The 15,922-nt window shown below is 32.1% G+C and overlaps 1 protein-coding gene across 1 annotated transcript in view; it reads right to left on the bottom strand.

The window, feature by feature from the left end:
• Positions 1–489: 489 nt before the first annotated feature.
• LOC143223812 (aquaporin AQPcic-like) overlaps positions 490–15,922 on the bottom strand; it is a 47,320-nt gene continuing 31,887 nt past the window's right edge. Inside the window, exons 2-3 of the mRNA XM_076452559.1 lie at positions 4,272–4,352; positions 490–2,958 (exon numbers count right to left, since the gene is read on the bottom strand). Of these exons, the coding sequence (XP_076308674.1) occupies positions 2,761–2,958; positions 4,272–4,352 (279 nt within the window). The 3' untranslated portion in view covers positions 490–2,760. The remainder of the gene's footprint in view (positions 2,959–4,271; positions 4,353–15,922) is intronic.

Genomic DNA, 15,922 nt, shown 5'->3' with positions numbered 1-15,922 from the left:
CGATTAATTACTCCAAGCATATTGAGTCAATCTCAAATTGTCGTTGGTGCTTTAGACGGAGTTGAATAGTTTAAATAAATTTAAAGTCAGTGTATCAACGTTGTTGGATTGTTTCTCACACAACCATTCTTTTCACGTGATCAATGAGATGTAGGGTGTCTAAAACTACGATCACCTCAAAATATTTAAATCTTTATTTTTTTACAGATGAAAAGTAAAGTACAAATATTGTTTATAAAGAAGCTTTGTTATAATTTTAAAAGTTTGTGATAAACTTTTTGTTCAAGTTATTGGTTTGAAATGCGTTATTGTTGTTAAAGTTACATTGCTATAATTAAATTTAAACATTTCCCTCCAATTAACAGGTATTTCAGCTCGTGTTTTATATGACGAAGAGTTTCGACACAACATATAGGGTTATAACAATTGATCAAATCATGATTTGAAGCATTTTATTTAAAGTTTATTGTCGATAATATATTACAGCAGTTTAATAAATTATTTTAGAAAAAGGGCATCATACCTCAGACCTGTAATCTTTCTTATATTTAAATCTGTATCCAGAAGTATTATATGTATTAAGCATGTATCCATTACTCACAATTGGCCCGGCATGACCAAGCGTGTTAAGGCGTGCGACTCGTAATTTGAGGATCGCGGTTTCGCATCCCAGACGCGCCAAATATGCTCGCTCTTTCAGCCGTGAGGGTTTTATAATGTGACGGTCAATCCCACTATTCGTTGGTAAAAGAGTAGCCCAAGAATTGGCGGTGGGTGGTGATGACTAGCTGCCTTCCCTCTAGTCTTACACTGCTAAATTAGGGACGGCTAGCGCAGATAGCCCTCGAGTAGCTTTGTGCGATATTCAAAAAAACAAACAATACTTACAATTTCCATACCAGCAGTATTATAACTGTACATCATTGTAGTAATTGATGCAGCACGAAAATTACTTGTCATGATACATGTTTCAGTACATATTAAAAACTTAAAGAGAGAATTTCACTTTATTCCTTCATTTATTTACACAAAATACATCATAGAATAATGAAATCGAAAGCAGTTTTTGTGGTGTTTTGTTTGATTTAAGCCTCATTTAATAAATGAGAACATGACATGCTTTTCGATTTCTGAGATTTATGAAAACTGAAGTTATATATTTTGGTGTTAACACCGCCAAATGTTCATGATGTGTTCTCAATCACATCACAAACAATAATTCCTGAAAAAAACATTAGGATTCGTTCCATGCCGACCTGCCCCTCGATGGCACAGCAGTAAGTCAGTAGGCTTAGAACACTACAAGTCGGGCTTTGATACCCGTGGTGATGACTAGCTGCCTTCCCTTTAGTCTTACACTGCTAAATTAGTGATGGCTAGCGCAGATGTCCCTTGAGTAGCTTTGCGTGAAATTCAAAATAAAGTTTCACTGGTTTTAAAGTCCAACAAAAACCATTCAGTTTTAACGAGATTTGTTTCGTATCCCTTTGTAAGTAGTTACGAGAGCTATTGGTCTGGAATTTTTACTAAGGCATCACCCAAGATTTGTTCCGAATTATAGTGTTGCAATCCTAAGCCTAATGTTGGTCACTATCGAGAAACACTTTCTTACCTGCTGTGGTTTGGTGGTGTGTATCGACAAAAAGTCATGATATATACTCAAAATCCCTTAGGTGTTGAAAAAGTTGGGATCATAAAAAAAGGATTGATCATGCAATTTGAAAGAGTGAAACCAAAACCAGCGACCATATTGGTTGCTACACTTATGACACTGATAATAATTTTACAGCAAATATTTATTCATTAGTTAGCTAATTAGTTAGTCATATGCTCAACCCTTTTTTTTTCTACCACACCTAAGGTGTTTTTTATTCTATTAACATATAATTAATGTCCTCGTTATTTACTACTGTAATTAAAGTTCGTGTCTTACACCAATAAAAACATATTTTAAATCATGTTCAAATGAAACATTTTTTGTAATTACTTTTGGTTACTGGTAACTCATATTTTAGTGTTCTGATGAGACTTTTGATTACTGATAACTTATGTTTGGAGTTATCTGGTGGGACTTTCGTTGCTGAAAACTCATGTTCTAGTGTTCTGGTGAGACTCTTGGTTAACGACAAGTCATGTTTGTAGTGTTCCGGTGAGACTTCTCGTTACTGATAACTCATTCAAGGTAGGCATAAATTTAAAATCGCAGACATTTGAGAATTATGTTCTACAATATATATGTTTTTAAAACCTTAAGTCTGTTAATTAAATCTGTGACTGAGCTGTACAGTCAAAACATATTTTACATGTTACTTCATATAATGGCATGAAATTATTATTCTGATAAAAAAGCTATGAAAGCACAAGAGTTAATAACCCTCATTCTCTTTTATTTTTCAGACAATATAGGAAGAATAACATGGTTATAATATGTTCCACTTTACCGTTGTGGTTTTTATTCCCTATTTCAAGCATACTGGATAAAAACAAAAAGGTAATTGATTATATTTAGTAAGTTTATAGCAATATTATCCTTGATTTTGAAACAATTTTGTTGTCGTCTATGTCATAAAATTGTGCAGGTTTACTATCTTTGTAACATCAGTGCCTTATACGGTAATTATGAACCGTTTAATAACCAGAAGTTTTCTTATATTTCAGATTTGATATTTAAAAAATTTTGTTCACCACTTATAACTTAGGTTTATTCAGTTTTTCTCTCTTCGTCTTCTCCTTTCCCACCTCACAAGTTTCCGCCATCAATCATTCTCGACAGTCGTTGGATAAAGCCGTGAACACTGTCTCATTGTTACTGAGGGCGCTGTGATCACGCATCATTTCCCTGGCTGACTTCCGGCGGAAAGAACGCTTCAGTTGCTGAGTGGATTGTGATGTAACTTGACTATACTCGTACGTGAAGCCACCGATGATGCCCCCCAATATCGGGCCTACCCAGTATACCTAAAAAAATAAAAATCAATTTTAAACGAGTGTGCATTATAAGTTTTAGACATAGCCAAGTAAACAAAAAAGTATACAGAATTACAATTCACCATGGATACCTAACGCCGAATTTTAAAAATATTTCATTTAGTTTTCAGTCTTCTCCACTGCCATCAGTTACTTCAGTTCTTTTTTTTTCCTAAGTCACATATTTTAGGAGAAATTTTCTAATACTATATTTTGAGAGTGATACATTGCAGTGGCAATCTTTTAAAACGTTTTCAAACCTCTTATCAAGAAAATGTTGAATAATAATCTTAAGTTAACTGGGCTATTCATACGTAGTACAAGAATAAGCAATTACACTAATATTTGAACATACACGGTAGCTACATTAGCCAGAAAAGATGTGGTCAATTGACGAATTTTAAATTTGTCAAACAAACTGTTATTCATTGTTGTTTTAAAAACCAGAAACTATATTCATCTGTAAAGAGCATATGGCTCCAGCTTTGTTCATTACACTGCTTATGGTCAAAGATTCATTTAAACCTTTTGGTTTGATCACCTCTTCTTAGAAATGGTTGTCGTACTTTTGTATCTTTCTGCTCTTGAAACAACATTCACACCTGTTGTTGGCAACATCTGTACTCAGATGTCACCTGTTTTATGAAGCTAGCACCTTGATATTCTTACACACGTTTTGATAATTTTAGTTTCTGCCATTTTGTTAATGACTTTGCCAATTTCACGTATGCTGCTTAGAGTTTTGCATAGAACTCCTTTTAAAACATAGAGTCTTGCAGCAATCTCTTTCATGAATATCCTTAACTGATAAAAATTTTGATATACACAATTTCAGTCTTGGTGATACACAATTTTATTAGAATTTTTTTGTAATTTTTATCATTTTAATGATGTGGCGCATGTTAACAAATCAAATCATGATTTATCATTGTGATAGTTGACATAGTTCCTTTTCACATCATAATGGGGACCATGTCCATAGAATTTAGCTTTTATACACTATTTTCTAACCATTTCCATAATTATTTTCAATATTATTTACATTTTAAACAAGTGCTAAAACTTAGAAGACATCTTGATGATAAGAAACCCACTTGAAATAAAAATGTATCTCAGAACGGCTGGTATCGGTATTAACACTTGATTGATAACATCGGTATTGATAAAGAGAGAAAAATGAAATCTTCTTAACATGAAGATAACTTAGGAAGGTCGAAACGTTGTTCTCTCCTTATCAATAAAAGCGTTAATACCCATACCAGTCGTTGTGAGATACATTAGAGGATATCTGTTATTATACTTACCCAGTGAAGACGCCATCTACCGGCCACAACAGCAGGTCCGAAAGCACGAGCTGGATTAAGTCCTGCACCAGTGTAAGGAAACTGTAATTAAGATAACATTATGATGTTAAAAACAAGTGTCCATTGTTCACATTAACTGTAGGCTCTTGAAAAGACTTCTGCCTGTATGCATTCTAAAATTAGTGAATTTCGGGAAAGTCTAATGCCAGTACTAAGTATGTCTGCAAATGAAGTACTCAAATAGATTCATGCATACCATCCACATTTTCCGCGACATTTATGGTTGTTTTATTATTTAACAGCTATTTGATATATATAGTTTAGTGGAAGAAATCTTTTGCTGGTATTCAGCATCGCCTTGAAAATAATTTGTGGCACTGTGTACTGGTTGAAATTCACTCTTCATCGTCTGTCATTGGTATGATTAATCTATTTCTGCGATGTATCTATATAGAAACTTTCCTGTACCTTTTATTTTAATAGTAGTTCAGTTCCTGCTAGACAACATAGAAAGAGAGTATTTGTAGTTTGATATTAAATTAATCATATAAAAATTGGAGCTAGTATATAATTAGTAAACATTTTTTATTGAACTATTTAAAGCAAAATTATAGTTTAGTTCCCACATTTTTCGTTTTGTTAAGAGACAATATGGTGAAAAGAGTAGTGTCTGAACATTGTTTAATCTTATTTCTTCCGTAAAACTTATTGTGTGTTCTGATATGTACAGATCCATTGTTAAAGACATTCATATTCTCTTGAGATATCTAAATTAAGCTTAAAGAACTCGATTCTCAAAATTCATGATTACACTTACATCTCTGACAAACTAAAATAAGGCTACAAACATTTTAAGATTTCAGCAAGTACACTATGGAATATTACTATTGTTAGATAGTTTTAACAGCATATAAAATCTGTATGATGAGTAGAATCAAATTTGGTCTTTAAAAGAATAAATAAATACGCTTATAATGAGTATACCATATTAAGAATGTATATTTAGACATTGTCTTCAATCACCCGGAAACTGTCTCGATACCATGTCGTTTCCTATAAAATTTGGACAACATATCACGTGACTTCATAAACATAATACTTGAAATATGTAAGATATAATCAGAGTTTTCTATACTTTAACTATGACATATAGTAGGTACAATTACTGCTATTACATAATGTCGATAGCATCCGCGAGTTCATTTTTGCGCAAAACGATGCCAGGTGGCGTGTCACTTGATATTACAAGCAAACAGCTACCACTGAAATCCACATACACAAGTGCTCATTTTATGTTACTAATTTAATAAAGTGTATAATTATCTCTGCAGTAATGCAAGCCGTCACGGCTTGCTTAAAATAACTGAATTAATGAGCTAATGAGTTAATATGGCTCATTCCTCCATTATAGTTGTTTTCAATTCATCAGGTAGGAGATGAATCGCGTATCGTCATGTGTCTTCGTAGTTCTCCAGCACAACTTATACGTTATGAATTAGATTCAGATATAAACAGTTGAACATGGTGGTGGTGAAGCGTAATATTATCCATTATGGTGAAGTTCTGGTGAGCTCTACCTGTATATGGAAGTACTTATGACAGTAAGACTGAGTCCCAGTATGTATAACCGGATATTTACCTTACTTCTGATATGTTAATGGAAAATTACACTTTAAATAGCAACTTAATCAATTTTACATCGTAATAGTTTGTGGGAAGTAATTTTTCAATTCGAATAAGTTTCTCAACCACTATGGCTGTCGTATCCCAACTAGACTTACGAACTTAAGTATTACACGAAATGCCTCGTCGGACGTAGTGTGAGTGACATTTTATCATACACACTCATTTACTTTTACTTCAAACTTTTTTGCTTTTTTATTAAATCAAAAAGTCATATTATTTAAAGGTCACTATGACCTCTAATACTCATCTTTGACCACATTAGTACATACGGCCACATACACGACTTTTCCTCTTGAAAATATATATGGATAACTTAAAAAACAAAAAATTAACTTGCTATTTCATTTCCATAATCTTAATAAAACATAATCTTAATAATCTTAATTTGGTGCTGACTTTGTGATGTCACTTTAAAGTTGTTTTTTTAATTTCATGAGAACTAACAAGAACACAAGATTTGTAAATTAATTTTTATTTCTATACTTTACATACTTACAAACAGTTATTAGCACACTAGATTTTCAAGTGATCATGACAATGGCGCAATATTGTCACAATGGCACTAAAATCTGTAGTGCACATTAGAAACCTATTCAACAAAAAAGAATTACTACATCTGTTAAAACAGTAATATATATATATATATATATACATACACACACACATACATACATGCATATATATATATATATATACCTGTCTTGTAACTAGTTGTCATGTGAAATATCTTTCATGTGTGAAAGATATCATGTTCTTTAACCAATCCAAAGAATGTGTTTTTACAGTTATTAATAACTACCAAAAATTGTCAACGACATGATATGAAGTAACTTTATTAGAGGAAATGTCATTGCTTTTAGTTAACAGTCTATAAAAAGAACTAAAGAATATATTGAAATGTAATCAAAGTAACCAATCACTAAAATATTATATGTTGTGATCACAATATGATTTATAATAAAGAGTGTTTCAAAATATTGATTCTTCAGTACAGTGTTCTCGAAATTAGCGATGAGTTCGCTCGTTTAATAACACAATACAATAGTCACTGCCTATCCCAGTTTATTGTAAAAGACTATAGTAAATAAAGGTTCATATTTCCATACAATTCAACTAGGTGGACTTCTGCAGGGTCCCTTAAAGTGTTATGTTTCAAGAGTAAATAAAACCAAAATTAAGAGTAACAAACATTTTTATATCTTGATTTTGAAGATCATATGTCATACTTGGTTGTATCCTACAGAGTGGATAATTCTTCTCGTGATTCAAGGCATGCGCACGTTTTACTGACGTCATGACAATACAGATTGCAATCCTTTTAAGCATTTAAGCAGTTAAACATCCTTTATGTGACCTGATTTTAGTGTCTATTGACTGACTGACAGACAACGTACTACTGCAAAGTGGCTCGAATGATTAACAGGTGACTCCTCAAGACGGCCTTCGATCTCCTTCTAATCTACTATGGAAAACATATAGTGAGTTTGAATCGAAGAGCGATATAAATATATATGTAAATAATGCCAAAACATTAAGATATTCGTATACGAATAGAAAACTTTAACAAGTTTAACTTTATATGCAATCTGTCTGTACATAATTCTGAACTATACTTATTAACTTTTAAGGAGTTAAGCGGCAAATATTGAAACCAGAAAGTAAAAAGATGTTTTATTTTTATTTCTGTCTAATAAGACTTAATCATCAACGATCTTTCGTAGAGTCCTGATATTTACTTAGTGGAAGCTTCTTCTGGTCGTTTTACAAGTAAAGAATGATAAATGCACGAAGAAACGGTTATTGAAAGATATGTTTGTGTTGATCAATGGTACTCAGCCGACCGGAAGAAAACTTTGACATCTGGAGTGACGTATAGGCTCGTCGTTAACAAAGTCGTTGAGCGTGATGATGTAGAGGGCACTGTACAGTTAGAAAGATAACGGATAATTAGTAAGGCGCCTTGTCGGTTGGTATATATATCAGATTTTAAAAAGTGCGCTTAAGGCATTAATTATCTCAAAAATTACGTATTTTATTAGAAACAGAATTTCAAGGGGGTTGAATTTAATGTCAGGTACAGAAACATTATGAAATTAACTACTCTTATAATTTCATGCCTGAACCAGCAAACTCAATGAATAAGTTATAACTTCTAACTGTATGAAGTCAGTAGACTTAAAGGGCTAAAAATCGGGTTTCGATACTCACGATGAGTAGAGCAGAAATAACACACTGTGGTTTACAGCAAATAAACAAACAACTCTATATATCTATATAATTAAGAAAGACGGGAAAAAAATTTGGCATATATTTGTTACAAACTAGTAAGCAAGATACGCCGTCCCGAACAATTTTCGTGCACTAAACAGGTTACGACACTTCATAATTCAAAACGTTATTTGCACGAAATAAGTAAACAACTTCCAGGGACGCCGACATATTAACATTATAACAAACAGGAGATTATTTTATGTCTTTGCTTGTTTGTTGTCCACAGAGAAAACACTACAATGTAACAATCTGAACATGACCAACATTGTATACTTGTTATGGAAGTTCCTGAGCATTACCTGAATCTTATATCTGTTTTTAGAGCTTCCTGAGCATTACCTTAATTATGTACCTGTTTTTTGGAGTTTTCTAAGTATTACGTTGATTATATACCTGTTTTTGTAACTTTCTGAGCATTATATTCATAATGTTTTCATAATTTTCATTATATTTCATTATATTCATAATTCATATATTTGCTTTAAGAGCTTCCTGAGCATTACTTTGGTTATATATTTGTTTTTAGAACTTCCTGAGCAGTAACTGAGTTTACATCGTCTTTTGTGCCTTTTATAAAATTCTAGTAATACTACATAGAAATCGATGTCTTTGAAACAAAGTTAATTTTTATTTCAAAAACTTTAAACTTTTGCAGAATGACCATTCACCATGTCGACGCCTTCAGTACCAGAACTAAATTTATACTATTGTAACCTGAGACATGTTCAATCAGAGTAAAATCTAACAATTTTAAACTATGAACAATATTATACCTACTTTAAAAAACTGGACAAATATAAGGAAAACATCCCACTCTTAAAGTTTATTTAGGAAGGCATATTTCACCAAGAGTGCATTAACAATCATATATTGTATGTAGGCGAGATTTGACAGGCTTCAGTACTATTTCAATACCAAATTTAAGGTCACTACGCCTCCTGTTATTTCCAATAAGCATTCCAAGCTTTTCCTATTAGCTCAATTGATAGAGCACGTTTCTGGTAAGTATATATATGAAAGGAACGTACTATAATGTTCTCTTTCAAGCGTTGCAAAGTTATAGCTTGGATATCAAATTTTTCGTGGAGCACTAAGTTCAAGCTTCAGATACCTAATTCTACGTTCTCCTAGGAGCATAGAGTTTAAGCTCGAGATACCATATTCTTTGTGGAGCAAGAAGTTCAAGTTTACCACATATTAACGTAGAAATAACAAATACATAAATAATCAAACTTCTATCGAGTTAGTTTCAGCCTTTTTTTAAATGTGTTGTGGTAAAAAATGAAAAAGACAAGAGAATAAAAAGAAGAGTTTTTTCAGAGACAATATTTTTAAATACCCACTTTTATAATGAATCATATATGTATATTTTAATAACTATATTATGATTTTTGTGAAGGATAAGTTGTTTTTTAATGAAATAGACTAATCAAAAGGCAACATTTCCCAATAGTGGACTAAAATAAAGCATCTTTTATAATAAAGGTGGTAACGCATACACATGTACATTATCGACGGCATGGCCATGTGGTTAAGGCATTCAACTCGTAATTTGACAGTCGCGGCTTCGAATCCCCGTCACACCAAACATTATCGCCCTTTCAGCCGTGGGGGCGTTACAATATTACGATCAATCCCACTATTAGTTGGTAAAATAATACCCCAAGAGTTGGCGGTGCGTGGTGATGACTAGCTGTCTTTACTCCAGTCTTACGCTGCTAAATTAGGAACGGCTAGCGCAGATAGTCTTCATGTAGCTTTGCGCGAAATTCAAAACAAACAAGCATTATCGACGAACCCAAGTGATGATGGATACTTTTTAACTAGCCACATAGATAAATACTAAACACTTACTATCTTTACACATGAACTCCTGCTATTATGCATAAAACTATTAAGTAGTCTAATTCTTGAGAATATATATATTTTTTGTATTTTCAACGTGAACAACATCCACTGCTTGTGTGGCTATTCTTAATTGAATATCGGTCGTGGCTGTCGATTTAAAAATTCTCATAAATGAAAGTGCAGCACGTGTTTGGTTAAATATTTCAACTCGAACTTTGGACATTCCAGTTCACAAGTCGTTTTGTTAACTATTAGGGCACACCCAGCCTTTTTTTAAAAAAGGCTGAAACTAACTCGATAGAAGTTTGATTATCTATGTATTTGTTATTTCTACGTTAATATGTGGCAAACTTGAACTCCTTGCTCCACAAAGAACATGGTATCCTGAGCTTAAACTCTATGCTCCACAAAGAACATGGTATCCTGAGCTTAAACTCTATGCTCCAAGGATTTGTACAACCAGTTGTGCAGGTTGTGACGTGATCTATTTCTCCATGTTAAGTACTTAGCATAAAGCTTTATAAATATGATAGTAGGGCTCTGAACTGCATATTTCAGGTATCCATACTATTTATTATACCTAACGTAAACTAATATACCTTATATTACAGTTATGATTTCATTTGTACATAGAGTCTTCATTATAAAAAGTAAGCCCAAAATAAACTAAAATAACGCATTCTCTCATTATTTTTAAAAAAAAAACAGTTCATTCTAATTCAAATGTCGAGGAATAGCCATAGTATTATAAGAATATAAATCAACTCCTACGTATTCAAAACTAGAAGTCGATTCATGAACTGGGTGTGGTCAAAAACATCTATCGGAAGGGTTTGACCTCCTGAGGCAAAATCTGTAATTATATACCAAATCAGTCAAGAAATGAGAAAAATATAAGCCGAAAGCTTGTAGTTGAGAAAACTCAGAGCCATTCTATGAGACGCTGTGTTGCGGCTAAATAAACTGTACATAAAAATATAACCTTTTCTTTCTTAACCGTGTTTCCGAAGACACTTTTATCGTTATTTAAACACTTACGGATATGTAAAACAAGGTAATGTTTATTATAATTTCTTTTTGTAAGCATTTTTTCATAGAATTTGTAATTTAAATGTAGAATTCAAAACAAAAATTTGTTTATTCACCATTTCGGAAACATTTAAAAAGTAGTATTTTTACGCATATATCCTATTCAATTCTTCATTCTAATAATATATATATATATTCAAATAATATATATATATATATATATATAATAAAATAATATGCATAATATCTGGGAAAACCATCCGATATTCAAATTTTCTCGCCCCTTAGTGGCACAGAGGAGCGGTGTACCTGCGGACTTCACCGCTAAAAACCGGGTTTCGATACCCTTGGTTGGCAGAGCACAAATAACCTATTGTGTAGTTTTATGGTTAATTCTAAACGAGCAAACAAATTTTTTCAAAACAATCTAAAATTTGAGAAAACAAGTAATAATTTGTATCATAGGAAATAATTGGTTTATTCAATATACTATCCATTAGCAGATAGGAATTAATTAAGATGCCAGAAGTTTCTATGTGTACTTTATCCATTTGATTAATATTGGCTGTACTGGTATTAGGTAATTAGTCACTTATCACAACTTAGTCTGAGGGCGCCGTTACTCCGTAGGAATCAATACAATCTTTACGATTACTTCAACCTGCTGTTTATATTGTGTCTCGATATCTGTATTTCTTATAGATTTAATAAAGTGTAAGATTCGAATGTAAACTTTATTTTAGAAAAGTTCTCCTGTAATTCAGGTGCAAGTCTCAGAGTTTATAATTCTAAAAATAGAGTTTTGATACCTACAGTTTTATTAATTCCCATTAGTTAGTGCCATCAAACGTAATGGTTGATTTGTTTTACGATATGTTCGTTTGTTTGCTTTGTTATTATACACAGAGATACACAAAGGGCTTTCTGTGCTCTACCCACAACGGATATCGAAACCCGGTTTTAGCAGTATAAGTCCCCAGCCATTCCATTGGGGGGACTCGTTTAAGCATAACGTCTGTTATTTGTTTTAAATAATATAATTTGTTAATTACTTTATTTGCAAGATTGAATGTTAAAATCGATGCATACGTCATATGCTCCTCATTCATTTTAAGTTTATTACTCTTAAAACTAACTAAAAACATTTATGATAACTTTTGAGAAAATTTAGCTTTTCGGTAATTTAAGGATAAAACAAAATAATGACTTCATAAAAAGCTACTTTACGAGGTATTAAAGCGCTTTGTAACAGGTTTGATGAAATGCTTCACTATGGAACAAAAAGTCTTCCTTGATGTTTAAATAGTTTTCATTCAGAATCTGAAATTCATTATTCAGTACAATATACTAAAAATTTAATCATCTAGTATAAATGTATATATAAGATGAGATACGAACAATAAAAATCTTCAAACAAACGAGATGAAATATCTTTTCCTAAAGTGAATTTAAAAACATTTAAAACAAAAGAAAAAATTGAAGAAGGAAAAATATATATAAAATACTTGCTGATATTACACTTATTGGCTTATTTTTGTCCACTGTAAATTGATCCTTAATTATTTTAGGTATTACTGGGAAATATGAATCGCTATTCTGATAAAATAATATTACGATAAAGTCATGCAGAATTAGAATGATGTTTCCATCAGTCACTGGTCCTGCATGGCAAGATGGGTTAAGGCGTTCGACTCGTAATTTGAGGGTCGCGGGTTCGCATCCTCGTCGCGCCAAACATGCTCGCCCTTATAGCGGAGGGGCGTTATAATGTGACGGTTGATCCCACTATTCGTTGGTAAAAGAGTAGCCCAATAGTTGGCAGTGGGTGGTAATGACTAGCTGCCTTCCCTCTAGTCTTACACTGCTAAATTAGAGACGGCTAGCACAGATAGCCCTCGTGTAGCTTAATACAGCTTTGTACGTAACTTGAAACGAAGTACTTCACATTTTACTATTTGTGTTCCTAGATTTTTTTAATTGGTGGATTATACATATATTTTATCTAAAAAAGTTAGAACACATTTTTCTCAAAATATTTAGAATGAACAAGAACATTTATTTTGCTGTATACTCCCTGCATTAGGTTTGTAAGCTCGAAGAAAAGTGATAAAAAATAACAATTTATCCCTCTCTAAACAAGTACAGATATATATTATTCATATATAATAATTCATATATTTAGTAGGAGAGTGGATATTGTTTTTTATTTAATTCCCTTCTGTATAATTATCAACTTCATGTGAATAAACAAGACCTGGCCACGTTCTTGAGACTTCCAAAGTATGCATTACTATAACACAGTTTACTTGAATATGTAAAAGTAAACTGATTACATATACAAAACTGCAGTGATCATGTGGTGTGTCAAACAACTACACCAGCTCAACAATTATAGATATGTAGCCGTATAATGCTGATGATGGGTAAGAGAAAGGATCTCTAAGACTTTAAAAGGCGTATGGAAGTCAGTAGCGAAAACGAAATAAGATGGTGTCTTCGATAAACCAGATGCCCTTGTATATCGTCAATAATTACGTTTCCATCTATAGTGAATAATATGTAATTATTATTCACATGACCCTGTGCATAAATACATTGGCAAACAAACACAATGCAAATGATCAAATGTAACTTCAATATTTTGTTTTTGAACCACTTTGATATAAGGTAAGTACTTCTCTCTACTTACAATGTAGTTATTCCAGGATATTTCATTTTGTTCATTTATAAAATTGTAGTAAAAGTAATAATGTTAGAGCTCACTGATGTTTTATAACGTATGATTGTTCTACGATGAGAAGCTTGAGGTAAGACAATTTCAACCCACACCAATGACGTATATTTCCATTTTAAGCTTTGGGCACTTTGTACGTCATTACTATCCACTGGTATTATATTATTTTGCACCATTGTACTAGATAATTCACCATTTGTACATAGCGTCCCGATCTATGTTGAGAGCATTTAAATTATGATTTAACTTATTTATATATAGCATTTATTTTAAATCGCAGTTGTTATGAGTTAGAAAGGAATAATTTCATCCCATCTTGAGGTCCGTTTCATCCAAGTTTGTAATTTAAAAAGCCCCACCCACAAGAAGTATATTGTTTTAAAATCTAAAATAGATCTCTATCCAATATTTGTTTTAACTGTGCTTGGCATTTATAATAAAATAATTCACTTTATAACATTTTACGTCTCTCTGACAATCATTTTAGTTTATGAAAGTCGTATTCAAAGTTAAATTGATCGTATTACCCCACCTTCCCACCTATACGTTTAGCAAGACCTTCTTGATAAAATATTTCTTGTTCATGCTTATCGAAAAATATCTATTACTAGAGTATATTAGTGTTTGTAGGAAAAATGAAATATATATATATTAGTATAGAAAACTGTGTCAATCACTGGTGTCCAATTGTTGAAGAAAGATAATTGGATGAACTTGTAAAGTGCAACATATACCAAGTCCTGTCTCAAATGACCATTTTCTTCAAGAGCAATCAGAATTTGACTGCACCATAAGAAGAACTTCAGAAAACTATTCATATGGCAAACAACAACCAGTCCAAAATAATTTATTTTAGATTAAAGCATGAAGGTACAGCTTACACGTTTAGAGTGTTAACTGAAGACAGTAAATGATTGGCAAAATACAAATTGCTTTTCATCTCTTCTTGTATTTATATTGTGTTTAAAAACATGAGGAAACCTGTATGAAGCACTTAATCCTGCTTGCTTTTGTTAAAATATGCTAGCTGATGGAAGTGGTATAACAGTGTGGGGAAATTTATCAGGAGTTTTTTATTATATTCAAGGATCCAATAACATTTGGAGTATACCTCAACGTTGACGTAGATCGTTTTTGAGTCACAAAGCTGTATTTTCACCTTTTAAATATCAAGATGATGCAACATTCTACTTTGACCATAATGTCCAAAATTTAGGACACAAAAATGCACCTTCAGTTGAATATACAGAAATTATTATGGATCAAATATAAGACACATTAATGTAACTACTCTAACTGTAGAAGAAAGAAAACTCACTTCTTATTAGTTAGAAGAGTATTTTTGCATACGCTTGTGCTGTTCATTAGAGGTAACGATTTACAGCATATAGGTTCAGAGTATCAATAATCATTCATTATTATACTTTTTATGTGTTTTAATTAAATTACCATTGATGTAGCTATGTGTTTTATTAAATTACTTAGAACTGATGTAATTCTTTATATTTTTGCTTTGGATACTGAAGATGAGATCTGTTGAATTCCGATGTACCTGCATCTTTTTTTTAGACGAGTTTTTCATCTTTGTGTCAAGCAACCTTTTTAAGCATGTATGTAAGTTTGTTAGAATTTAAATGGGTGAAAAATTAACATTAAAATTTATGACTCTTATAAACTGTATGAATTGAATTTTACTGAAGAAAGTGACAATGTTTTAATTCGTAATTAAATACAGTTCCTAAATGATTACAAAAAAACAACAGAACCATCATAGCTTAAATAAGTGACCATCACTCAAGATTTTTGTACTAAAAATTACACAGCTCGTGCACTTTTCTTGTTCTTTGGGTTTTGTACAGAATGATTCTTACCAAGGGAATAATTCCACCTGTTCTCTGGATCACCTAAACAGTTTCTATAACGTATACTTTAAAAACGTTAGATACATGAAGAATTTTATGCCAATTTTACATATAGATCTTATAAAAGTTTAAAATGATGACATATGATTAAATGCAAAAGTTTTGTAAAGATTCGAAGTTTAACAGAAACTTTTCAAGTCTGACCAACCCCTATACAACAA

Source organism: Tachypleus tridentatus, chromosome 1, assembly GCF_004210375.1.
Source record: "Tachypleus tridentatus isolate NWPU-2018 chromosome 1, ASM421037v1, whole genome shotgun sequence".
Taxonomy (NCBI): Eukaryota; Metazoa; Arthropoda; class Merostomata; order Xiphosura; family Limulidae; genus Tachypleus; species Tachypleus tridentatus.
This window is presented reverse-complemented; position numbering and strand designations above follow the sequence as displayed.